Genomic DNA, 27,444 nt, shown 5'->3' with positions numbered 1-27,444 from the left:
TTTGCTAGTTGTTGTAGTTTGCTAAAGGCTACCAAGGCAATATACCAGAAATGGGGTGGCTTTTAAAATGGGCATTTATTAAGTTAAAAACTTACAGATCTGAGGCTGTGAAAGTGTCCAAATCAAGACTTTATCAGAAGATGCCTTCTCACTGAGCTGCAGCTGTGGATAATTAGACACCTGGCAGGGCGCAGTAGTGGTATCTGCTGGTCTCTGCTTCTGTGGAGTCTGCTATTTTAGCTTCTGGCTCCTGGGACCTTCTCTCTCAGCTTATGGACATTTCTCTCTGGTTTCCTCCATTTACAAAGGACTCCAGTAAGAGGCTTAAGGCCCACCCTGGGTCATGCCCTACCGAAGTGATCTAATCAAAAGGAAGACCCCTTAAGTGACTCTAATCAAAAGGTCCCATTTGCAATAAATTTTACACCCACAGAAATGGGTTTGCCTAACATCATTTTCTGGGGTTCACAAAAGCTTCAAATGCCAGTTCGATTGTCTAACTAATTAAACCTTATCTTTGTGTTTCAGGACTAAAAACTGATAATTGTGTTGAGAACATAGGTAAGATATACTTTGAAGTATTATCTCTGAAATGGACATTTTATCAGTGTTATTTCTCACAGGTATGAGGCAGAGTCACCCTGCACACTGTCAGGCTATTATTTTCTCAAGGCAGAGTTGTGCTGCTGTTACTACCTTTTCATTTGAAGAGCCCAGGAACCTCTCTTACCTGCTACACCCCTCCCCAGCCTTGCTATGGCTATTCTTTCATATCCTACATTGCCTTGCCCTGGGCACGCAGAGACCATGCCTCTCTAACCTTAGCCTATCTTTATAGGAAGTTAAGGACTTCTGAGCGCCCTTACGTCTTCAGCCATTTCCCACGATTCCTATGCAGAGACTTAGATTCATACTCCTTATGTTTGATGTCTTAGAAAATAACATTTGGGAAACTAATGAAGAAATGAAGTAAGGTTGACTCCAGAGGAATGGATGGGATGTCAGAATGGTAATATGGCCAGTCTCAGGTTACTCAGAAAAATAATAGGATATAACAAAAGAAATATTTCTTAGAGTTTTGTAGGAAAGATTTGGAAAAATAAGTGACTTTAAGCATATTCAGGAACAGGATTATCATATAAGCCCAACAGATTTGCACCAATATTTCCAGAAAATGCTTTGGACTAATAACATGCTTTGGGTGGATCCTTTTGAGAATTTCCCTTTTAAAAAGGTTGAAAACAAGTTTCTAGCTGTCTTCCTGGCTAGCTTTTCTATAAATTCTTCATTTATTAAAATGAACTCATACACATTGGTGTTTAAGATTAAAATTTTATATTTCTCCAAATATCCATATTGTGCACGTATCTTAAATGTCTAAGTCAACTCAAATCTTTATTAATAAGCATATAAAAATGGGCTTCACCTGGCATTTATATCTGAGTATGTACAATGTAATGAAAATATGTTTGTACTTCAGAGTATTTTCAACCCATCTATGTCTACAACCCTGGTAAGTATGCTCTAATTTATTTTAAATAATGCTTACATGGATGTTTAGCTCTTCCCTGTTTAGCAAATTCAGTTTTTAGCTGAAGGAAAAGAGTACAAGCAGTGACTTGGTGGGTATGAGAAAGCAAAACAAGAATAACAAAAACAACAAAAAAACTATTCTGGGGCAGTTTACCTCCATATAAATGAAAAGATTGGCTTTCTGGAGATCTGAACAATATAGAAACTTTCTGAAAAGCTCTGTGGGCTTCTTAGGCAGGATCACTATATTCAGTTGTTAAGATTAGCCTGAATTCAGAGATGAACTTACCAGGTGCAATGGATGTGTCATGATGATGGAAGAGTGTTGCTGTGGGGGGAGTGAGGGGGCGGGGGCGGTGGGGTTGAATGGGACCTCATATTTTTCATAATGTAATTTAAAAAAATAAATAATTTTTAAAAATAAAAAAAATTAAAAAAAAAAGATTAGCCTTAGTAACATCAAATAGCCATATAAAAATAGAAAATTTAGTCAATTACATCTCTCAAATATGCTGATGTTTGGTATCATTTAAGTAAAATGTCTGGGTGATTATGTATAATTTACATTTATTTATATTCTGCTTATGGAGATATTACCCAATCACTTCTTTAAATTTAAGCTCCCTATTATTTGTTTGGCCCACATAGCTACAATAAGTATTTCTTTGTTCAAGAGGGCAAAGGATCTGGACTTTCCTTAAATATACAATTTAGTTGATATTTGGAAAGATATTTTCTATCCTGATAGAAGTGAAACATTTCATGCCTCTGAGGACCTTCTTAGACCCTCTTTTTATTGTCACTTTGTGCCCACAAGTTCTGTTGGTTGCTTTATGGGGATATCAGCTAACACTTTCCTCATGATAGACACTTTTCTGTCCCCTTTATATCTCAAAAAGACTAGCTATATATGACAATTTTTCTTAGTAAAGGGATCCAGAGCAAGATTGCAGCCCTTTAGCTTACGTATGTCTAGACCATGGCTGACACTTATGTTCAGTAGCAATAGTTTGTTGGACATGCCAAATAGTTCCTTATGGCCATATTACCTGAACATAGTTGTGCTGCAGCTGAAGTAGCTCCTAATTCTTTTGTGCCAGCATTAAAACTGATAAATTTCTTTTTGTAACTTAGGTGAGGAAACCCAGGAAATTGAAGACCCCGGTAAGACATTTTCATAAATTCTGAGGGTTTACAATTGCAAAGCAGCTACACTTAGAGGTGGGAGCAAGTGGAACTGCCATGGTAAGAAGCCCACCTTCACTTACTAGTTTGATATGTCTGAGACTCTCCTGGGTTTCAGATATAATTCTTTATAAGAATGACACAGTTGTGTGTTTCTTCTGTGACATTCTTTAGGTCATCCCAGAGGAGCACTTAGAGAGAGGACATAAGGAACTAGTTTTAGAGTACATCTTATTTTCTACTTTAATCCACCTGTTAAATGGATAAAGGAAGATGTCACCAAATTTTTCCACAAACTCTTGTGAACTAGGTATTGGGAAGGGGCATGACATTGCTTGGAAAGGGGCATGATATTGCTTATTTCTAAATTAAAATGAAGTCTGTGTATTTATTTTTACGTCTAGCAGTCTAAAAGATGCTATTAGTTATATCCGTTTGAGTATCTAGTACATTCCAAAGTACAACTCATTCCCGATTGTTAAAGTTTTGTTTTTTTAAATGATAGCACTCAAATGTCCTCAAGAATGTTGGGACAGGAGAACACTCCTAAATTAATGGTGAGATTATAAAATGGAACACATTTTCTGGAGGGAAGTTTTAATCATATGTGTTGCTGGCCTTAAAATGGTTATACCTTTTGACCCATGTGATGGCTAAGTTGATATGTCATCTTGCCTAGGTTATGGTGACCAGTTTGTCAAAGAAGCACTGGCCTGATTGTTTCTGTGAGGGTATTTTGTGGACTTAAATCATTAGTGAGTAGATTGCATCTGTAGATGATTTCATCTGTAATCAACAAAGGAGACTGCCTCTAGCAAAAGAGAAGTCACATCCAAACAGCTACAGACCTTAAAGGGAGAACTGATGATTTCAGCAGTCAGAAATAAGAGTTTCTTTCTCTACTTCAGCCAGCCATCTTCTCCTGGGGAATTTGTCGAAACTTTCATTGAAGTTCCCAATTTGTGGCCTGCCCTAAAGAATTCAGATTGCCAATCCCCATGGTCAAAAGAATCAAGTCCTATCATAAATCTCTTAATATTTATATACATACGTACATGTGTGCACATATGCATATATCCTGTTTTTTTCCTATTGCTCTGGAGAATCCTGATAATACAGATTTTGGTACCAAGTAATAGATTGGTGCAAAAGTAATTGTGGTTTTGCATTGTTGCAATTTACTGTTTGATTTTGGCATACATTCTTAAATAAATGTGGTTATGTTATACATCATTTTAATGTACATTTCTTTATTTTGCTAATGACTTATTACTTGCTGTTGATTTTATATTTATTTTAGACTATGGAAATGATGTTAGACAAAAAACAAATTTGAGTGGTTTTCTTACTTGAGTTCAAAATGGGTCATAAAACAGCAGAGACAACTCACAACATCAACAATGCACTTGGCCCAGGAACTGCTAGTGAACATACAGTGCAGTGGTGGTTTAAGAAGTTTTGCGAAGGAGAGCCTTGAAGATCAGGAACATAGTGGCTGGCCATTGGAAGTTGGCAACGACCAGTTGAAAGCAATCATTGAAGCTGATCCTATTAAACTACACGAGAAATTGCCAAAGAACTCACCTTTAACCATTTTACAGTCATTCAGCATTTGAAGCAAATTGGAAAGGTGAAAAAGCTTGATAAGTGGGTGCCTCATGAGCTGACCAAAATTTTTTTAAAATCATAGTTTTGAAGTGTCATCTTCTCTTATTCTACTCAAAAACAATGAACCATTTCTTGATTGGATTGTGGTGTGCAATGAAAAGTGGATTTTATGCTACAAATGGTGACAGCCAACTTGTGCTTGGACTGAGAAGAAGCTCCAAAACACTTCCCAAAGCCAAACTTGTACCAGAAAAGTTCATGGTCACTGTTTGGTGGTCTCCTGCCGATCTGATACTCTACAGCTTTCTGAATCCTGGCGAAACCATTTACATCTGAGAAGTATGTTCAACAAATCGATGAGATGCACCAAAAACTGCAATGCCTGCAGCTGACACTGGTCAACAGAAAGGGCCCAGTTCTTCTCCACAACAACGTCTGACTATATGTCACACAACCAATGCTTCAAAAGTTGAATGAATTGGGCTATAAAGTTTTGCCTCGTCCACCATATTCACCTGACCTCTTGCCCACCAACTACCACCTCTTCAAGCATCTCAACAATTTTTTGCAGGGAGAACACTTCCACAACCAGCAGGATGCAAAAAATGCTCTCCAATAGTTGGTCAAATCCCAAAGTATGGATTTTTATGCTATAGGAATAAACAAACTTATTTCTCATTGGCAAAAATGTGTTGATTTTAATGGTTCCTATTTTGATTAATAAAGATGTGTTTGCGCCTAGTTATGATTTAAAATTCACGTTCCAAAACCATAGTTCCTTTTGCACCAACTTAATAGTCCTAGAGAAACAGAATCTCAAGGGTGAGATTTCTGAGTTGATTCTGAGGTTTTTGAAATTGGCTCTCTAATCCGATTAGAATCAAAGGCACCAGTGACTCCATTTCCAGTGATCAAGATGGCACTCACAGTCTGTGGCATGAATTGGCAATAGAGATACACAGAATATTATCATTGGATACTGCTATTCAAATACTTAAAAGAGGCAAGGCTCTGGGTGACATTGTTAAATGATGCCTTAACAGAGTTTGATGCAGTTAAAATGGATAATGATGCTGGCTGTTGTTCATAAATTGCTGAATACAGCTGTTAAAGAAAGACTTCAAATTCCCAGCTCAAGCACCTCATGAAGGACATGAACGTTTCTATGTGTGCCCTGAAAGAAATTGTTATATCTTGTAGCTGCAGACTTGAAATTTCTGAAAACCAGATACAGAGTCTCATTGTGCAAGTGGCTGACTTAAAATGTAAATTGAATTCTCAACCTTGCAGGGTGTCAACTATTAAAATGAGGACATTGATTGGGAAGGAATGGGATTCTAAAAACTGGAATGGGGACATATAGGCTGATAATGATGACCATGGGGACATTGAAACCCTAGATTCTGCTGAGTCTTCTTTGCCAGATAAACCTGTAATGGTCTCCCCTGAGAATTCCTGCTGTGACTGATAAACCTGTAACCACTTCCCTGAGGAAACAACCCTCTCATCTCTATCTGAGGAGATTAACACTGTTTTACTAAATGAAACTGTAATGGAAAATTCTGAAGTTGTTGGCTTGCAAGACACTAATTCCTCTCTGGACCCACCTCCACCACCTCTTCTCTTCCAGACTTATAACTAAACTGAAATCTGAACAGGCCTCAAAAGGTGAGGTACAAAATGTGACCCATGAGGAAGATGTGCTACCCCCTAGGAGAACTACATAATGTTTCAAATTTATGTAGACAGCAATTGGGGACATTTGTGGAAATGATATTAAGGGTGTGAAATAATGGGTAAGGAAAGTAAAGTTGAACCAGGCTGAAATTATTGATATGGGCCCAAGAAGCCTGGATTCTGAATTCAGTGTTGTAGCTTGAGAGGTTAGAAAGGGCTCTGAGAGGTTTTTCAGATTGTTGACTAAAGCAGGTACCAAAAGGTAGCCTGCATTACCTGAAGTTGAAATGCGAGAACTGCACTGTATAACGTAAATGAGGGGATCCAAAGGCTTAGAGAGATTGGAGTATTAGAGCAGGTTTATCTTGTAAATCCTTTTCACTTATCCCAGGAATGTCTAGAGGATATAGCTTTTACCCCAACTGTAAGGAATAAACTTGTATCTCCATTATCCCTGAAGAACTCTATGGTTGCTCTTCCTGGTAGGTCAGCTATTACTGTGGGAAATTCAGTGACTGAATTTTGATTCTTAAACAAAATAGGTATGATCAGATTATGGGTGGGCAGAAGCCAAGTGGCAGCACTTAATTGCCAAAGACAAGGTGAGCGTGGCAACCATGATAGCACACTCAGAGTAGCAATCAGAATAGTCTCACTTGTAGAGATCTAGGACATTGGCTGGTTGATCACAGGATACCTAGAAATAAAAGAGAGGGGATGTCTGCTAACTTCTTACTTGATCTATAAAACCAGAAGAGTTTAGGCCAAGTAAACAAAAGTCTAACTTGAATTGCGGCAGCTTGCTCGGTCGGTAGAGGTGGGGTCTGGCTGCGGACGAGGGGTCAGTCCAGCTCTGGACGAGGGGTTGGTCCCGCTTGGGACGAGGGGTCGGTCCCGCTTGGGACGAGGGGTCGGTCCGGCAGCAGACGAGGGATCGGTCTCACAGGGGTTGCGCGGTTCGGCTGACGGGGTCGCCCGGCGAAGCCGGCGACGAAGGGGTCGCCCGGAGAAGTAGGCGACGAACTGGGGACAAGGGAGGCCAGGCCCTTGTCGGGGGCTCTCAGGACTGGAGGGCGCACGGCAGAAGAACTACCGCGGAGACAAAGTAAACACGCAAGTCCAACTTTATTGAGGGAGAGGCAACAGTTTTATAGGGGCTGGGGAAGGCTGATTGGTCGAAGCCACGCCCTGTTCTGATTGGTTGCCGGCGAAAGGTCAGTGGGCGGTACTGGACGGGGGAGGGGTGGTGGTTAGGGATTGGCTGTCGCTGTTGCTGGGGGAAGGGGCAGGGTTTAGGGATTGGTGGCTGCTGTTGCTGGGGTGGAGGGCAGACTTGAGTTTCCCGCCCACGCCTGGCTGCTGCTGCTGTCGGGGGAGGGGAAAAGGGCAGACTGGAATTTTCCGCCCTGCGCCTGTGCAGGGAGAAGGAAGAAGAAGGGTGCCGCCCCACAAGGCATCGTGTGGCGCCATCCGGGAGGAGGCGTGGCTGCCGGGAAGGGGAGACCAGAGGGCACTCTGCGCCCATGCTGAGCTTCCTTCAGGGGTGGCGGTGAGTCCGACCAGCCACCCTATTATGGGGGCAGTGGCTTGGCCTGCCGTGGCTGCTCCCCCGCCAGGCCAGCAAACCACACTTCAGCCCGAGGGGTGACCGCATTGAATCACAACACAGAGAGTAACTGCCCCTCAATCAGTTCTAAGACTTAAGACAGTTTACAGGCCCAGAGCCCCTTGAATGAAGGGAGGGCTGGTCCTCCTTGGGAAGGACCCTTCTATACTGCCCAAAATTTATACTATTACTCTTCCTCCTAGCTTACCCCAAAGGGACCTCTGACCTTTTATCAGGGTGACTATGGATTGGGGAATAGGAAATAATAAGACATTCTGAGGATTATTAGGTACTGGCTTGGAACTGACATTAATTCCAGGAGACCCAAGATATCTCTGTGGTCCACCAGCCAGAGTAGGAGCATATAGAGGTCAGGTGATCATGGCGTTTTAGCCCAGGTCTGTCTCAGTCTTTCCAGTGGGTTCCCAGACCTATTCTGTAGTTATTTCCCTAGATCTGAATACTTAATTAGAATAGATATGCTCAGCAACTGGCAGAATCCTCACATTGGTTATGGTTTTATGGAGTGAGAGCTATTACGATCAGAAAGGCCAAGTGGAGGCCTCTAGAAGTACTTCTCTCTAGCAAAATGATAAACCAAAAGCAATACTATCATCCTGAAGGACTCCAGAAATTAATACCACCATCAAGGACTTGAAGAAGGATGCAGGTGTGGTGATTCCCACCACATCCCCATTCAACTTTCCTACTTGGCCTGTGCAGAAAACAGATGGATTTGGAGGGTGATAGTGGAGTATCACAAACTTAACCAAGTGGTGTCTCCATTTCCAGCCACTGTTCCAGATGTGGTATCATTACTTGAGCAAATCACATTTCCTCGTACCTGATAAGCAGCTATTGATCTGACAAATGCTTTCTTCTCAATAACTGTTAAGGACCACAAGAAACAGTTTGCTTTCAGCTGGCAAGACCTTCACTCTCCCGCTTGGGACCATATTAACTCTCCAGCCCAATGGCATAGTCTAGTCCTTGGGGACCTTAATCATCTTTCCCTTCTAGAAGACAGCACACTGGTCCATTATATTCATGCTGATTGGAACTAGTGAGCACTACTCTTGACTTATTTTTAAGTCATTTGATATCACAGTGTGAGAAATAAGTCCAACAAAAAATTCAGGGGTTTCCACTTTGGTGAAATTTCTAGGCAAAATTTCTAGGCATCCGGTGGTATGGGCATGTTAAGAATTTATTTCCTAAGGAGAAGGATCTGCCTCTCATCCACAGCCAAAAAAGAGGTACAATACCTGATTGGTCTCTCTGGATTTTGGAGGCAACATATTCCTCATTCAAGTGTGTTATTCTGGCTCATTTACTGAGTGACCTGAAGAACTGCTAGTTTTGAATGAGGACCAGAACAAGAGGAGGTGTTGCTACAAGTTCAGGCAGCAGAGCAAGCTACTCTGCCACTTTGGGCTCCTCATACTTCTGAATCAGCAGGCAAAGAGGAAAATTACTGAACTCACTGTAGTGACTGATTGTGATTATCCAGGGGAAATATAACTGCTTCTATACAATATAGGTAAAGAAGACTTTGCGTGGAATACAGAAGAGAGCCCTTAGAGTGTCTCTTAGAACCACCATGCCCTGTGATTAAAGTCAATGGAAATCTGCAACAACCCAATCCAGGCAGGACTATTAATGGCCCAGAACCTTCTGGAATATCGGGTCACCCCATCAGACAAAGAACTATGACCATCTGATGTGCTTCCTGAGGGTAAAGGCAATATGGAATGGGTAGTGGAAGAAGGTAGTTATAAAAATATGCTACAACCACACGACCAGTTACAGAAACAAGGACTTTAATGGTTATAAATATTTCTTCCTTTTTCTATTATGAGTATGTTTGTATATATCTATAAAACAAATGTTATTGTTTTCTTCTCTGTATTATAGACTCTTATCATTTAACATAAGTTGCATAAGCCTTATGTAATAGTATTTAAATTACAGGATATTGAGTTAAGAGTGACCATTACCCAACGAGTTTCATTCTCTCCTGGGGTGTGAGTGCATTTTTGGTTGTATGCAGGACAGTTGAATTATGTTAGGTGAAAGTATGGCTGTAACTGTTTTTATTTAGAAATTAAGTATGATTTAAGGAGATGTGTTTGGGTGCCAAATTGACAAGTGATGGACTGGAATGATTAAGTTCATGTTTCAACTTGGTTATTTTATTGTGTCCAGTTGTCTGGTCAAGCAAGCACTGACTTGCCTGGTTGTTCCTGTATAGGTATTTCGTTGACTTAAATCATTAGTGAGTTGATTGTATCTGTGACTGATTTTATCTACAATCAACAAAGGAGATTGCTTTCAGCAATAAGAGAAATCTCATCCAATCAGTTAAAGGCCTTAACGCGAGAACTGATGATTTCAGCAGTCAGAAAGAATTTCTCTCTTTACTTTAGCCAGTCATCTTCTCCTGGGGAATTCATTGAACTTTCAGTGGAGTTTCCAACTTGTGGCCTGTCTTACAGAACTCGAATTTGCCAGTCCCCACAGTTGTGTGAGCCAATTCCTATAATAAGTCTCTCAGTATTTACATATATACATTCCTGTGTATGTATGTATAAAATCACCTGTTGGTTCTGTTTCTCTGGAGAACCCTGACTAATAGACCTGGTGATAACACTCTTGGTTAATTTGTCCTACAGAAATTAGAGGGAAACTCAGAGATTTATGTATAAGAATGTTTATCGTTATATAGTAGGAAAAATTTAGATACAACCTTGGCATCCAACAGTTAGATATTGTTAAATAAATTAAATATTACCTATATTATGAAACACTAAACAACTTAAAAATCATGTTTTTGGAAAATATTTAATGATATGAGAAGGTACACATAATACAATGGTAAATATAAATAAGATATAAAGTAGAGCATATCAATTTTATTAAAAATATATCTGTACATATATGTGTATATAAAGCAAAAAGAGTGAAAAAAATACACCAAAATATCAAAAACGATGATCTCTGAGGTATGAGTGATTTTTAATTTTAATAGTTTCTGATATTTTTCAAAATTATCTATAATTATAATGTATTATGTAATCAGGATTTGGGTTTTTTTTTAAAAAGTCTGTCATGACTTTGGTCAAACCTCAGAACAAAGCAAAACTAAAATCATCTACAACTGTTTGTTTAATCTAGGAGAGATTCTGGGTCACTAGCCATAATTTCACCATCAGGTATTCAGATTCTAGTAGGTTAAATCTTCCCTTCTCTCCTTCAACTCTGTTACCTCCCATCTCTTAAAAAGTTTTCTACTGTAAATAGCCAAGTATACAGTTAAATTAATTTTCAAGCTGATTGCATTTTTCACTAAAGAGTTCTTATTCTCATCCTTAGGCATAAAAAGCCAGGGACCCACTGTCTTACATGTTAAGTCATCTTTTTACTTAGTCTGAGACTAGCTACAAGGTTAGGAGGAAAGAGGAGAGGAAAGCCTGAGAACATTACTGGGCATGGAGAGTTTGAGGAATGCACTAAACCAGAACAGAGGGATGTCAATCATTATATTCTAGGCAATGTACCAAACACTTGTATGCAGTATTCTTTGAGCCTCATTCAATTCAAACCTTCAAGGTAAGTATTTATTTTGCACAAATGAGGAATTGAAGCGCAGAGATTAAGTAGCCTTCGCAAACTCATAGAGTTAATAAGTGACCAACCAAGCAGAAAACTGAATCCAGTACTGTTTTTATTTTTTAAAAATCTGTGTACTCACCTGCCTTATGAAGATAAGGTTGGAGTGATATTGCTTGTGTTATTGAAGTTCTTAGATTCTAGGCTAAGGAGCTTGGACTTTGTTCAGTTAGAAAATGAAGAATCATTAAAAAGTTTTTAGTTTGTTTTAGGGATGGATATGAAGGAGATACAGACAAAAGGGGGTATTAACAATGCAAGATAACTTACGAACACTAATTGGTATTCATTTCTCCCTTTAGCTATGAAAAACCATGAACCTACCCAATTACCTGGTAAGATATCTTCATCTTTGTATTTACTCTCTGGGCCTAAGTATGAGGTGAGAAGGATTCCCCCAGACATTAAAGAAAATATTGTATGGTACTCTTTTTCATGAATATTTACTATTATTTATGAATATTTTCCCTGCAGCTGCCTGACAGTTACTCTACAAAGATTGAACTGGGGAAGAGAATAGAGAAGATGCCTTTCCTCCCTAGCATTCGGGTTCCAAGTCCTTTACCAATTAGCTCAGTCTTAAGGGGTCTGGGGAGGACACCAGGGTATACAGCTTCATATACCCTAGACTGCAAGCCAGGTGGGGAGAATGTTAACTCCTTTCAGCTGGTGTAGCAGGCACTATTAGGACTTCCTGGCCATACAGAGAAAAAGGTGCTTGCACTGAAACTGAAACAGTTGGCTACCACCTGCTCCTGTCCATTCCAGAATGGAACAGGCAGCATTGCCTCTGGAGCAGGAAAGTTAGCTCTGCTGGGAGATATGACTAGGGGGAAGGCTGCTGGGACCAGGATGCATACAGTCCAGTACCTTCCAAGTTCTATAGGGAAAGCGTCTGCTTTGGGAGTTAATAGAAACCTCACCTTCATGTACAAAACTGACTATTAACTTTGGCTAACATCACAATGTCTGGGATCCCTATTAACAAAACCCAGTGTTTTTAGTATGGATACAGACATAGTGAGGTGCCATGGATTTACACAGTGAGGGTTCATGTAGCCAGATATATTTTTTTAAACTTGGTGAAACTACAGTGCAGTGCGGTGGAACCTTTGGTACTTGTGTCGCTTAAGCTCATTAGACAAGAGTTGAAAAATTGTACTCACTGGAGTAACCTATAAGCCATGGAAAACTTCTTTCTCATTTAGGAATGCAAACTCCAGAATCTTTTTCACTACTTGGTAAGCATGCCAGAGGCATGCCAGAGAGGAAGCTGCCAATATGAGGGGTATAGGCATAATTGTTTCCATTGAACATGCAGGGAACTGAGACCCTCTGAGCCCAAGTATTTTGCAAAAGATCACATAAATGAGTGAAGGACTCCGGGCTCTTAACTAATGGTCAAATGCTCTTTCCTCAATGCTGGTTATTCCTCAAGAGTTTTTCCAGTGTATTTACCATGACAGATTTATCCTGCCTTTAAGATATAGCCATGACATAGGTATTTAAAAATGTGAAGCTGTAGTTTAGGGCAAGGCTAATGGGAGGCCTTGAGAGCTGCTGTGGCCAGAGAAACTGAGCAGTGACTCCAGTTAAGTTCTTCAGAAGGACCTCAAAATTTAGGTTTATAGGGGAAGGGAAAAATAAAAGCTCCCCCCCCCCATCGAGACAAGAAGTAAAAAAAAAAAAAATCGGATCTGATTTGATATCTTTTACCAGAAAGCCTACAGTGAGAAAATCTAAGGATCTCTGCCCTAGCCCTACATGTCGACGTTTTATAGACAGTAGTGATATTTCTCTCCCTCTTTTGAAGGTGGCTTGCACTTGTCATGTTTACCTCACAGCGTTATCCATAAGGACTATCTATAAAAACACAAAATCTTAGGGAAAAAGCCCCCTCCATGTCTAACACTTTTCTCCTTAGTAATATAGTGCTTTCAAAATAATTTTTAGTAAGTTTTGTTATTATGGGTATGAACATATATTAAAGAAATTAGATTTTTAGTATTAGATTTTTAGCACCCACAATTACATTTATTGCCCCAGTGCTGAGCTTTGGCTAATATTGCTGTGTACAGACACAGCATGTTTACAGTTAGTTACACAAAGCACAGACTTAGGCTCAGAGGGAAGTTCCTGTTGCAGCTCTTCACATTTGTACGTTTGAATTTATTTGGCCACAACAGGGAAGGGAACCTCTAGTGACAGTGATGACACAGCTTGTGTCTACAACTCCTCAACTCACTGCACCTGACTTTATTCATTTCATAGGCACCCTGTGGTTGTTTGAAATGCAGCTGCCAAGCAGGATGTGAGGGCTGAACATGGGTTTGTAGTCAGGCAGTCCCACCATCAGAAAGTCTCTACTCTCCCACTTTCCTCTGGATGCCTTTTTTATTAGTCAGCCAAAAGGGTGCCGATAAAATACCAGAAATCTGTTGGCTTTTATAAAGGGTATTTTTTTGGGGTAGAAGCTTTCAGTTACCAGGCAATAAAGTGTAGGCTACTTCCCTCACCAAAGTCTGTTTCCACGTGTTTGAGCAAGATGACTGCCAATGTCTGCACGGGTTCAGGCTTCCTGTGTTCCTCTCTTCCCAGGGCTCATTTCTTTCCAGGCTCAGCTGCTCTACTCTCTACCAGGTGTTTACTTCCTGGACTCCAGCTCAAAACCCAAAACTCCCTTCTCTGATGTGCAGTTTCTGTTAGTCCCCACCCACCAAAGGACGGAGATTCAACATCCTACTAACATGGCCCAATCAAAGTCTCATTTATTATTTAAGTAAAAGTGAAACCTCTGAATCCAATCTAATATGCCCAGAGTAACCAAACATAGTCTAGTATCTATCTTTGGAATTCATAAACAATATCAAACTGCTACACCTTAGTATAAATTACTTCATTTTTCTGAGCCTCTACTTCCACATCTGTAAAATGAGGAAACTTGTCTGGTAGGATTGATTAAAGACCTAATGAGATTAGTACCTGACAAAATGAATTCTGGTAAAAAAGAAAACTAATAAATGGTAGCTGTTTCATTATCTGAAAATCTCTTTTCTCATTTAGGAATAAAAGTGGTACAAGTGGATGAAAAACCTGGTAATAAATCCTTTTTTTGGGGGTAGAGGCACCATGGGGTTCCAAGTCCTTTACGAATTAGCTCAGTCTTAAGGGGTCTGGGGCAGACACCTGATTATACAGCTTCTTATACCCCAGACTACAAGCCAGATGGGGAAAATCTTAACTCCTTTCGGTGGAGTAGCAGGCTGCTATTATGGTTTTCTGGGCCACACAGAGAAAAAGGTACTTGACCTGAAACTGGAACAGTTGGCTTCCCAGTTGCTTCTGTCCATTCCAGAACGGGACAGGAAGCTTCCGGAGATGAGCAGGCTGCTGTGACGGAATCTGTAGTCACAGGAATAGCACCATCAAAGAGGTGTGAATAAGAACCCTACAGCATAATCATTTTGGAACCAGACATTCTGTACTCCTCCAAGTCAGGTTCTTCAGAAGGACCTCAAACATGTTCTTTGTGCTGGGACAATGTTGTTTTGTGCCTTCTCCTGGAGAGCTATTTGTAGTGAAGGCTCTTAAAGGTGTTGTCAGAACATATTTATGCAGGATATCATTTAATCCAATGAGATAAACATTGTTATTGCCAGTTTAGACCTGAGGACATGGAACATAGGAAGGTTATATAACCTGTTGGAAGCTAGAAAGACAAAACTAGGACTCAAGTTTTTTCACTTTCTGTTATGTGACAGTCATCCAGCCAGATTTAGTTATAGGATACACACCTCTATCCTGGACACCTAGAATTGGCATACGTTCTTCAAAACTGTCAAAATATGATTATATTGTAATATTTCATGGCTATGCATAGAACACACTTAGAGGTAATATAGCATAGTAATTAAGAGCAAAGGCTTTTGAAATCAGACATTTCTATCACTAATTAACTCTGTGATTTTGGGTGTCATCCCTCAAAACATTTCACAGATAACTACACCTACCTTATAAGAGGACTGTTAGAAATAAAGGCAACAGTGTACATAAAGCATTTGCACAGTGTGTGGCAATACTTTCTAATAAACAACATTTTAACTTCAATTTTAATGGAAAACATATTCATGGTAAAAAAAAATTCCAAGAGCACAGATGAGTAAAAAAAATAAACCTTCCCAGACCTCACACATACTTCTAAACCTAATATCCTTCTCAGAAGTGCCCCTAGAAATAACCAAGTTTGCTTAATCTTTTATATTCTTCTGGATAAAAAAGATGTACAATGCAGTTAACTGAAAATCTGTTTATATTTTAGAAGGCAGAATTCAAGGAAGTATCGACAGTCCTAGTAAGAAATATCTCATTTCCTCAGTTGATAAATGTCTGTTTTTGCAATAGAAAAAGTGAGAAATAAGAGTTTAAATCATCGTAAGAATTGAGTATATTGTCATGTCCAAATGCTTATATATGTGCCTGTGGGGTGGGGGCAACTTGATTTTGTTTCACAGCATTTTCAACTGTGGTTAGAGACTGTACTGTCTAGAGCAGTGGTCTCAATTCTTTCAACTCAATGCTCCTTTTTAACCAACATTTTATAAAGCTCATATTATTCTGTAATAAGATTCATAGATAAGACCTACCTGCACCCACTTAAAAAATCAATATAATCCTCTATAATTTATAATAAAACTACATAAATTTCAATATTAAAATGCTTAGACTATACTAGGAGACTTAACGAAGTAGACAGATGCTTATATTTACTTACCAAGTAAATCTGGATTTAAGAGAAAATTGGAAGCTGTTCCATACCAGAAGTAAAAGACAATGAAAGGGAAGAGAAACAGTGGACACTAGATAAAAGCTAGTATGTTCAGTTTATGTTAAAGCTGTCAAAAATACTTCATTTATATGTAAAACTGAGTTTGGTTCTGGGCTTGATCATTATAAATAAGTTTTTAACTTGCTCATTACTGTCTTGAGTGTTGCAGGGTATCTAGCCCTCTACCTTCACCCCAGTGTTGTGACAATCAAAAAATACCCTGACAGATTTCCAAACTGCCTCTTTAGGGGGCACAATTGTTAGCTTGAAAATCACTGGTCTATACTAACAAACTAATGCATACGTTCATCTGCCTGTCCATCTCATCATATAACTTCATGTGTATAACTATGGCAAGTAAATTGATACTATGAATTGAAAGCTTTTATAAAATTTACCAGTTATTTTCTCTTGGCTTTCCCTATGAAATCTGAGTGGTGATCCCATTGAATACTTTCAGACCACTCTCCCAATATAGCCTATTTAAACACAAACATAGCAGTAATTCAGTTACATGAGTTAAGGGCAATTTGATACAGATCATTCTGAGATGGAAGGACCATTGCTTTTCTCCACTATTACAGTTGAAAGGGAAGCAGTTTTCCTAGAGCAGTGTAGGTATGGAAAGAAAAAAAAAAAAAATCTTGCAGAGCTTTGTGTTTAAAAATAAAACTATATACAAATGTATATTGGTATCTTTTTTAATAGGCATATGAAATATATTTTGTCCTACTTGACATAAAAAGGATACAGAATTAAACTTTACCTTGCATACATACAGAAAATGGAAAAAGAAAATTGCTGAGAAATTCTAGAGAACTTGAACAAAAAGTAATTGTCTTAGCCATATAAATAAAAGCATACCACCAAAGGAACTTTGTTAGTTATCTGGATTCAGTTTGTTTAAAAGGCCTGTGAAATTCTAGATAAAGACTGGATCAGCATGCCTTGATCATATATAAAGAAATATAGACTGAAATAGGTAATAAACTACATTTATTTGAAAATTATTGCTGGCTGGATGTATTTCAAGTCAGTTTCTAACTCAGTTTGAATGTCTTTGTTTAGATATTCAGGATATATACATATATATGTAGATGATACCTGATATTAAAAGTAATTTCTGTAAAGTAAAATATATATTTTATAAGTAAAGGACAATGAGTTCAGAGAATAGCTGTATATAAAAATGACTTCTGTCAGTGACTTTGTTCTCATTAATAGGTCCAGGTCCAGTTCCAGTTCCAGTTCCGGTTCCAGTTCCAGGTCCCAAAACCCATCCCTCTGCATCCTCTGGCAAAATGCTTCTTCCACCATTTGGAAAATTCATCATTTTAATCAGTGCTTCTGTTTTAAATCTTGTTGCTTATAGAGTTTGATACATTCTTTATTACTTGAAATACACTACAGGGATTCTACAGGAAATCAAAAGGAATGATGCATTTTTCACTTTTTGGCCAAAGTCACTTGATACCAAGAAAATAGCTTGTTAATTCATTTTGCAAATTCAGAAAGTTGGTGCAGATATGATTTGTCATAGAATTAACTTCAGTTATTTCTATATTCTGATTGTATAAAAATGTATATTTCAGTTGAATTCAATAAAAGACTTTAAGTTTATTTAGATATAATTTCATTAGAACTGCCAGATATTAAAATGCCCAATACTTACGTTAGTAGTTAACATGAATTTAATACCTGAATTTAGAATTTAAAATATCTTCAACTCATTACTTTCAAAGATCAGACTTTGACTTCAGATAATATCATCCTTCAATCTCTTAATCTTCCCTCATACATATGAAGTTTTATTTCTAGAAACACAACGGTTTAAAAAGTATTTCACATTACATAGTATCTTACTTGAATTTCATAACTCGGGACTGTAGACAGGGTGCTGTATATATCAAACAGGGTAACATGAAATTATACAAAAGTGTATCTTTTTGTCCTGAGGCATTGTGGTGGATAAACAGTGACAGACTTAGGCATGGGCTTTGGGAAACCAACACTTGTTTATACTTTACCAATGTTTCGAAAAGGATTTAAAGCCACTTTTAAAGCTACAGAGATGCTAAATAAAATCTAAATTAGGTTCTAGAAGTTCAGTGTGCTTTAATTCTACCTCTTCTCTTCATGCTCAGCATTCTAAGTGAAAACTATCCACAAGAACTATTAAGTTGAGGACTAAATACAAAACTGGTAAATGGTGTTGGAGATCACAATTGAGTCCTGAGGCCAAAATTTTCCTCCCACTCAGATCTCGAACTTGGTTATCACTTGTTTGGAACATATCTGTAAGACAGATCAAATCCAGTTATCTAACCAGCTATTATATATGAACAAGTGTCACAGGCCTGCTTTACACATTGCAGACACCAGCAGGATAGAAACCTAGGAGGTTCACTAGGCCTGCCTTTAAAAGGCAGATCCTGGGCCCTGTCTAGGTGTACATACCTGGAGAACCAGGAAGGACAAGAAACCTAACAATGTCAGAACACAAAAAATAAAAGTTTAGAGATGTAAATATGGTATTCATGATTAATGATCTGCCTTCTAGAGAATGTGGCCCAATGAGTAACAGTTCTTATCAATTAGATCAACATCTCTTGTAAAGAGGTATGCAGAAGGACAGAAATTCCTTCATACTCTATTATGTGGATAAGAAGGATTGAAATTCCTATCATTTGGGCAAAGGAGAAAAAGAAAATCCCTTTTCAACAATGATGGAAGTGCAACAATGGGGAGGGAAGAATTATGAAAGAGGATAGTATAGAGTAGTATAAGAAACTGCACACCATAAGCTTGGTAAAAGTGGCGGCAAATTTCAAGCAGCCAACTTGGAAAGATAATCAGTTTTAAAGTTCCCAGTCTCCTATACAGCTGTTAGCTAGCCTGCAATTCGGAGAAAATACTTTCAGGGTTTCTTCAGAGGATGAATTCTGGATATATGTTTTATATATTTATATATATATGTATATTATATATATAAAATCACACTCATCACTATCCTCTAGTAAATACAATGGCAAAATTAATGGAACTGTTTTAACATCCTTCAATATAAGCCAAAATATCATACCAGGAGTACATAAAGCATTTCAAGAAGGGTAAGCACGCTCAGGTGTGCAGTTTAAAGTTTGTTTAAAATGATCTGATTAAGAAACACTATTTCATATTAGGATACTAATTCAGATTTTCTAGTATTTTCAGATACTAATGATCTATTATTAGGGAATTTTTATCTTAGTTGGTATCTGAAGTTTTATTTGATATATCACCCTAGTCAAAATATGTGAGCATTGACAAAAGTTTTTGGGAGGGAAAAATAAATTCAAAACAGGATTAAATTTCTTGAATTATGATTATGATTTACTGTTTATGTGGACACAAATGGTCATTCTCCAAAAGCCAAGAAAACGAAACACCAGACAAAATTATATAAAAGTAATTACAAATCAAGAGTTTATTTATATTTTCATCTTTTTTTTAGAAATAAAAAGGTTTTAAAAAACAAAAAGGTTGCAACAAGGATGAGTAGTATTGATATATCTTATTTGCTTAGGTATGTTGTGTAAATTCCAAATAACTAAAACAATATAAAAATATATTTTCAAATCTTTTTAGAGTGAAAAGAAAACAACATTAATCATTAAATACTCTTGGATTTTCTTTACTCTTCCCACAGATGAATTCACAAATATAAAAACAGATGTACACTTACACTCTGAAGTACAAATCTCCAATATCCAAGTAATTACATAGTTTTTGCTATGTGCAAAGGAGACAGTTCATATATACTTGCTATGGAGAGCACAATATAGACTCGATGGAGAATAATCATTAAACACTGATTACTTTTAAGAAAAATGCCGTTGTAAAAATGTACAATAGTACATATACTCTTGATGATTATGTACTTCTTTTTAAAGTAAATACAGCTTTTAGATGCAAATCTTTCCAAGGCTATCTTTGAAGAGCTGTGAGGTAATTTATGTTATTTCAGATTTGATGAACAATATTTGTTAAGTAAGTTCTCAGAAACCAAGCCAGGAGAGGGTTGTTTTCTTTATTTCCTCCATTTTGTCAGTTTTATTCTTAAGGAAGGCCTGATGCAGTAAGAGGATGCATGTCTGTCAACTGAAGACACCACCTCTGATGTGGATGCTTTCATTCAATCCATGTTCTACCAACTTAATATCTTCTAGATCATCTTTTATGATGCTAATCAAGTGGCTAAGGCCTTCCTGTTGTTGTTTCAAATGCTAGAATGAATTAAAGAAAACCATATTAATACATTAATCCATTAAGTTGCAAGCGACTTACAGGAAAGGATTCTATTATTCACTTTTTTACTAGCAATACAGTACCTAGTAAATGTGTTCTATATATAGTGGGCACACATATTTAAACTGTATTTTTTGCTAATAAAACTCCTGGATGACCTATAGTAAAAGACATATAGGAGATGACAGACTGATAATGTAAACCATAATGTAAAACATAGGATAACTAAAAATGTAAAGAACTGTGTATCCTAAAGTATGCACCATAATGTAAGCACAGATGTTACCTTGTTAGAAAGCTAATGTCTCAGACTCTGTACATCACTTTAAGTAAATATGATATGAATAGGGCGTAAGAGTATCACTGTGGAAGGGAAAAGGTTTTCTGGTGGATGTGTGGGAGTGCTGTATATTATATATATACATTGCTGTGGTCTAGGACTCCTGTGTAGAAAAGCTGAATAATTAGGGGGGGGGGGAAAAAAAAAAAGAGAAAGAGATAGGATGTGGAATTTTTTCAAGTCAACATTCTTTATCTAAGTTCTTTATCTAACTTTATCCAAGTTCTTTATCTATCCTTTAAACCCATCGCTATATGCCATTCCCTAGTAAGGGACCATGACATTATATTGGGCTTCAAATTTCGGGGAGTTCTGGATCACAGAGTGTTTCAACAATGGCAATGGAGGGATACTGGTATGGGATACCAATGACAGGTGATATATGGCTGACAGGGAGCTGTACAGAACATATGTCCAGGGTGCATGGTAATGTTTGGATATACTCATAGTGGCAACAATTAAAAACCACAGCAGGGGGGGTACTGGGTTCCTGGCCAGTGGTGCTCGGTCGTGGTCCCTAGGGGAGCAGCAACAGTCTCCCAGGTACAGTGGCGGGGACCAGGAGGGAGTGAGGGTTCAACAGTGAGCCCCTGATGCTAATGACTATGCTTGTGAGCTGATAAACCTAAAATAAGAACAAGGCCTAGAGCAACATTGTGCCTGGGAATTTCCTCCTGTCAGCCTTCATGTTACTCAAATGTGGCCAGTCTCGAAGCCAAACTCAGCATGTAAATGCAATGCCTTCCCCCCAGCGTGGGACATGACACCCGGGGATGAGCCTCCCTGGCAACGAGGGACCACTATCAACTACCAACTGATGATGCAACTGGAAAATGACCTTATACGGAAGGTTCAATGCGGATCAGCAGAATAGCCACGTCTACATAAAATACCATGACTTTAAAATGCTGTTTGACCTAAAGTAAAGGGGAAATGGAAAGGAGAAATTAGTTTATATGGCTACGAGTTTCTAAAAAAGAGTCTGGAGGCTGGCAGAAGGATTGCCCTCATGCACAACTGAGCAGAGTCAGAGAGACAGATAAAGCAGATACAACCCCCAGATATTGGTTCCTTTGAAGGCTAAAGAGACCCATGGGAGTTATGGTCATGGCCGATGGGGTTAACTACCAGGGCAGATGGCCCCTCTTTGGAAATGGTGTTTATGTGTGATGAATCTGGACTCAGATGGGATCTCCCTTCCTAAGACTTTCATGCTAATGTGCTGGAGGTGCAGTTAATGTTGGGGTTTAAGATATATTTAGGGGATTTGAATCTCTGGACTGACAATGTGATAGCCAGGTCCTGAACCTCAACAGACTCCAGCACCTACAATCTGATCTATTGGACTTACCACACCCAGCTAAGATGGAGTTGAAGAAGGACAACCACCACACCATGGAGCCTAGAGTGATTACAACTGAAAGTGGGAGGATTGCATCCAGCATCCATGTGGAATCTGAGCCTCCTCTTGACATAGAGGTGCAATGGACACAACCAATCCAATGTCCACATAGAAGAGGTGGCATTGGATTGGGAAAAGTGGACATGGTGGACGATGGGTATGGGGAAAGGCAGGAAGAGATGAGAGGTGGAGGCGTCTTTGGGACATGGAGCTGCCCTGGATGGTGCTTCAGAGGTAATCACCGGACATTGTAAATCCTCACAGGGCCCACTGGATGGAATGGAGGAGAGTATGGGCCATGATGTGAACCATTGTCTATGAGGTGCAGAGGTGCCCAAAGATGTACTTACCAAATCCAATGGATGTGTCATGATGATGGGAACGAGTGTTGTTGGGGGGGGGGGGAGAGGGGAGGTGGGGGGGTGGGGTTGAATGGGACCTCACATATATATTTTTAATGTAATATTATTACAAAGTCAATAAAAAACAAAAACAAAAAAAAAAGACATACTCTTAAGGGCAATAAAATCAGACAAATATAAAACAAGCAATATCTTTAACAGCAATTTTTACAGAAGATGCAGTTACATCTTTTTAGATAGCCTTTCAGTGTATGATTAATAAAAATCAAGGGTATGCTATTAAAACAATTCAAAGGCATCAAATATAGATAACTAGCAAACAGTCCTGAAAATGGAGAATTCTCATGTTTTGAAGTACAAAGTACAGAGCAATGGTAGTGATGATGACAACTACAGTTGTTAACCTTTATAAAAAGTCCTTCCCATGTATGAGCACTATTTTAATAACCTGAGTTTAACTCATTTAAAATCCATTTGAAAGACTGATCCCGGATGGCAAAAAATATTTGAGGAAATGACTGAAAATTTCCCATGAAAACAAAGACACCTTATGAAAAACAAAGACACCTACTATTGAGAATATCGGATGCCAAAAATAGAGACTTTTGAAAGCATCAAAAGAAAAAATTCATCACATACAAGGGATGCTCAGTAAGACTAAGTACTGATTTCTCATTGGAAATCAAGGAAGCAAGAAAGCAGTGGTATGATTTATTAAAGGTTCTGAGAGAAAAACTTCCAGTCAAGAATTCTTAATCTGGAAAAACTGTCCTTCAAAACTGAGAGTTGAGTTTAAAGTCTTCACACATAAACAAAAACAAAAGGCGTATATCACCAAGAGATCGGATTTACAGGAGATATGAAAGGCAGTGCTGCAACCTGAAAGGAAAAAAGACAGGAGAGAGAGAGAGGATTGGAGAAGAATGTAGAAAATGAAGACTATCAGGGTAACAAAAGGATACAAAGACTAACAGTAAGATAGGTCAGTTAGAGTCAAAATATATTAGGGATGAAGTAAATAATGCCTTTACAATGATATTGTTATATGTTAATGGGGGAAGCGGATGTGGCTCCAGTGGTTGGGCTCCTGTCTACCATAAAGGAGTCCTAGGATTCAATACCCTGGGCCACCTGGTGAAGGCAAGCTGGCCCACACAGCAAGCTGGCCCGAGTGGAGAGTTGTCCTTTGTGGAGTGCCACCCCATGCAGGAGTGCTGGCCCACATAGAGTGCTGGCACAGCAAGATGACACAGCAAAAAAGAGACACAGAGTAGAGACAATAAAAGACACAACAGACTAGGGAGCTGAGGTCATGTAAGAGAAGGAGCGTCTCTCTCTCTGGAAGGTCCCAGGATTGCGTTCCTGGAGCTAACTAATGAGAATACAAGCAGACACAAGAACATACAGCAAATGGACACAGCAGACAATGGGGGGGGGGGGGGGGGCGGGCGGAGGGGCTGAAAAAATCTTAAAAAGTTTTTTTAAAAATGTTAATGGGCTGAACTCCCCAACTGAAAGACAGACTGAAAGAATGGATAAAAAAAGTATCAGCCATCTTTATGCTGTCTACAAGAGGCTCAACTTACAAGAACACAAAGAGAATGAAAGTGTAAAAGGTTGGCTAAAGATAATATTCCCTGCAAACAGTAATCAAAAAAGATGTGTAGTAGGAATACTAATATCGGACAAAATAAACTTTAAATACTAAAACTGCTAAACTTTGTGCAATCTATGTATCTTTAAAAAAAGATAAAAGGATTTTTGAAAAATGCTATAAGAGATTAAGAAGGACATTATATAATAATAAAAAGAGCAATTCAGCAAGAATAACAATATTTATGCACCTAACAACAGTATCCCAAAATACATGATGCACACACTTGCAAAACTGAAGAGAAATACATGTTTCTAAAATAATAGTGGGAGACTTCAATACAACACTCTTGTCTTTGTATAAAGTAACTGGACAAGGATCAGTAAGGAAAGACAGAACTTGGGTAAGATGTAAATGAGACCTCACAGATGTATATAGAACACTATACCCCAAAACAACAGGATATACATATTTCTCAAGTGCACATGGATCTTTCTCCAGTATATACCATATGCTGGGTCACAAAACAAGTCTCAATAAATTTAAAAACAGCGAAATTATACAAGGCACTATCCATCATTGTAATGGAATGAAGGTGGAAATCAGCAGGTTGAGAAAGGTACAACTCAGAAATATATGGAGGGTGAACAACACTCTTAATCAGTGGATCAAAGAAGAAATTATAGAGATCAGTAAATAGTTTGCGATGAATGAAAATGAGAACACAACATATCAAAACCTAAGGGATGCAGTGTAGGTGGTACTGGGAGGGAAATATATAGCCCTGAATGGTTACATTTAAAAAGAGCAAAAATCAAAGATCTAAAACACCTGGAGGAACCAGAAAAAGAACCAAACTATTTCCAGAGAAAGCAAAGGGAAAGAACAAATTTGGAGCAGAAATAAATGAGAACAAAAAACCAGAAGTTGATTCCTTGAAAAGATAAATCTTTCAAAGAATTAATACCAATCTTGTTCAAACTCTTCCAGAAAAACCCAAACCAAAACCCAAAACAAACAAAAAACAGGAGGGAACACTAACAAACAATCCATGAAGCCAACATCATCGTAATACCAAAGCCAGATAAAGATAACATGAAAAATATTACACACCAATTTCTCTAATGATTATGATGCAAAAAATCCTACAAAACACTTGCTAATTGAATCCAACAGCACATTAAAGGAATTATACATCGTGATCACACGGGTTTTATTCCAGGTATGCAAGGGTGGTTCAACACAAGAAAATCAATGTCATACATCACATTACTAAATTGAGGAAGAAAATCATGTGATCATCTCTACTGATGGACAAGGTATTTGACAAAATCCCTCCTTTCTTGATGAAAACTCTGCAAAAGATAGGAATAGACGGAAACTTTCTTAACATGATAAAGTACATATAATGAAAACCCACAGCTAACATTGTACTCAATGGAGACAAAGCTTTCCTGCTAAGATTGGAAGCAAGACAAGATGTCCACTATTATCACTGTTACTCAATATTGTGCTAGAAGTATCTTGAACAATTAGGAAAGAAAAAGAAATAAGTATCCAAATAGGAATGGAAGAAGTAAAACTTCCTCCATTTGCTGATGGCATGATCCTATATCTAGAAAATCCTGAAAAATCCAGAACAAGCCTACTAGAATAGACAACTTCAGCAAGTCGCAGGATACAAATTTAATATGCGGAAATCAGTAGTGTTTCTATATACTACTAATGAGCAATCTGAGGAGGAAGTGAGGAAAAAATCCCATTTACAATAGAGACCAAAAGAATCAAATATTCAGGAAAAAGTTAACCAAGGACATAAAGGACTTGTATGCAAAGACCTACAAAACATTGCTAAAAGAAACCAAAGAGGACCTAGATAAATGGAAGAACATCTTAATAAATATCATTAAGATGTCAGTTCTACCCAAATTTACCTGCAGATTCAAGGCAATCCCAATAAAACTTCCAACAGTCTTTTTTACAGAATTGGAAAGGCCAACTACCAAATTTATTTGGAAGGGTAATAGGTCCCAAATAGCCAAGACTACCGGTAAAAAGAAGAAGGAAGTTGGAGAAGTCTTACTTCCTGACTTTAAAGCATATTAGCGGAAAAACAGCATGGCACTGGCATAAAAGGATATGGTGACCAATGGAACAGAATTGAATGTTCAGAAACAGATCTTCAAATTTATGGCAAAGTGATTTTTGACAAGGCTGCCAACCCAGCTGAGCCAGCAACAGTCTATTCAACAAATGTTACTGGGAAAACTGGATATCCATATCCAAAAGAAAGAGGACCCCTATCTCATGCCATATACAAAAATTAACTCAAAATGGCTCAAAGACCTAAATATAAAAGCTAGGACCATAAAACTGCTAGAAGAAAATGTAGGGAAACATCTTCAAGACATGTGATAAGTGGTGGTTTCTTAAACTTTACACTCTAAGCACAAGCAATGAAAGAAAAAAATGTATAAATGGGATCTCAAACAAATAATTTTGCACTTCAAGGACTTTGTCAAGAAAGTGAAAAGGCAGCCTACTCAATGGGAGAAAATATTTGGAAACCACATAACTGATAAGGATTTGATATCCATATTATATAATGAGATCATACAACCCATTAATGCAAAGACAAGCAAACCATTTAAAAACTGGGCCAAAGACTTGAATAGATATATCTCCAAAAGGGAAATACAAAGGCCAAAAAGCACAGGAAAAAATATTCAACATCATTAGCTATTAGGAAATGCAGATCAAAACTACACTAAGATATCATTTCTCACCTCACAGAATGGCCATTACAAAAACAGAAAACTCTGAGTGCTGGCGAGGATGTACAGAAATAGGAACACTCCTTCACTTTTGGTTGGAATACAGGATAGTGCAGCCTTTATGAGTGACTGTTTAACGGTTCCTCAAGAAACTAAATCTAGACATGCCGTATGATCCAGCAATCCTGTTACTAGGAATATATTCAGAAGAACTGAAAGCAAGACATGAACTGACATTTGCACACCGATGTTCATAGCAGCATTATTCATGATTGCTAAAATTTGGAAATAGCCCAAGTATCCATCAAGTGATGAGTAGATAAACAAAATGTGGTATATACATACAATGGAATACTATTCAGCTGTAAGAAGAAATGAAATTGGGATGCATATGACAACATGGATGAACCCTGAGGACATTATGTTGAGTAAAATAAGTCAGACACGACAAATATTGTACGGTTTCACTAATATGAACTAAAATGATGAGTAAATTCATGGAGGTAAACACTAGAGTATAGGTTATAAGGCCATTGAATGTGGGTTGAAAATGGGGGCTAATGCTTAATGTATGTAGAATTT

The 27,444-nt window shown here is 38.2% G+C and overlaps 2 protein-coding genes across 11 annotated transcripts in view; one reads left to right on the top strand and one right to left on the bottom strand.

Moving 5' to 3' along the window:
- The window catches only part of ART3 (ADP-ribosyltransferase 3 (inactive)), a 184,352-nt gene extending 166,629 nt beyond the window's left edge, over positions 1 to 17,723 (top strand). For 5 of the 10 annotated variants that reach the window (XM_058296721.2, XM_058296716.2, XM_071215980.1 and 2 more), the window contains 7 exons: positions 529 to 561; positions 1,481 to 1,513; positions 2,668 to 2,697; positions 11,581 to 11,613; positions 14,342 to 14,374; positions 15,597 to 15,629; positions 17,328 to 17,723. In XM_058296721.2, coding sequence (XP_058152704.1) covers positions 529 to 561; positions 1,481 to 1,513; positions 2,668 to 2,697; positions 11,581 to 11,613; positions 14,342 to 14,374; positions 15,597 to 15,629; positions 17,328 to 17,482 — 350 coding nt within the window. In that variant the 3' untranslated portion in view covers positions 17,483 to 17,723. Of the gene's footprint in view, positions 1 to 528; positions 562 to 1,480; positions 1,514 to 2,667; positions 2,698 to 3,397; positions 3,952 to 11,580; positions 11,614 to 14,341; positions 14,375 to 15,596; positions 15,630 to 17,327 lie in introns of those variants that run through there. The other 5 variants (XM_058296732.1, XM_012530655.4, XM_058296738.1 and 2 more) reach the window with 5 other exon arrangements.
- A 1,817-nt stretch (positions 17,724 to 19,540) lies between these two features.
- The window catches only part of NUP54 (nucleoporin 54), a 54,903-nt gene continuing 46,999 nt past the window's right edge, over positions 19,541 to 27,444 (bottom strand). Inside the window, exon 12 of the mRNA XM_004472581.5 lies at positions 19,541 to 20,368. Coding sequence (XP_004472638.1) covers positions 20,240 to 20,368 — 129 coding nt within the window. The 3' untranslated portion in view covers positions 19,541 to 20,239. The remainder of the gene's footprint in view (positions 20,369 to 27,444) is intronic.

The sequence above is a fragment of the Dasypus novemcinctus genome, chromosome 1 (genome assembly GCF_030445035.2).
Source record: "Dasypus novemcinctus isolate mDasNov1 chromosome 1, mDasNov1.1.hap2, whole genome shotgun sequence".
NCBI classification, from domain to species: Eukaryota; Metazoa; Chordata; class Mammalia; order Cingulata; family Dasypodidae; genus Dasypus; species Dasypus novemcinctus.
Note: the sequence above shows the minus strand (reverse complement) of the source record. Positions and strands in the feature narration are given on the sequence as shown.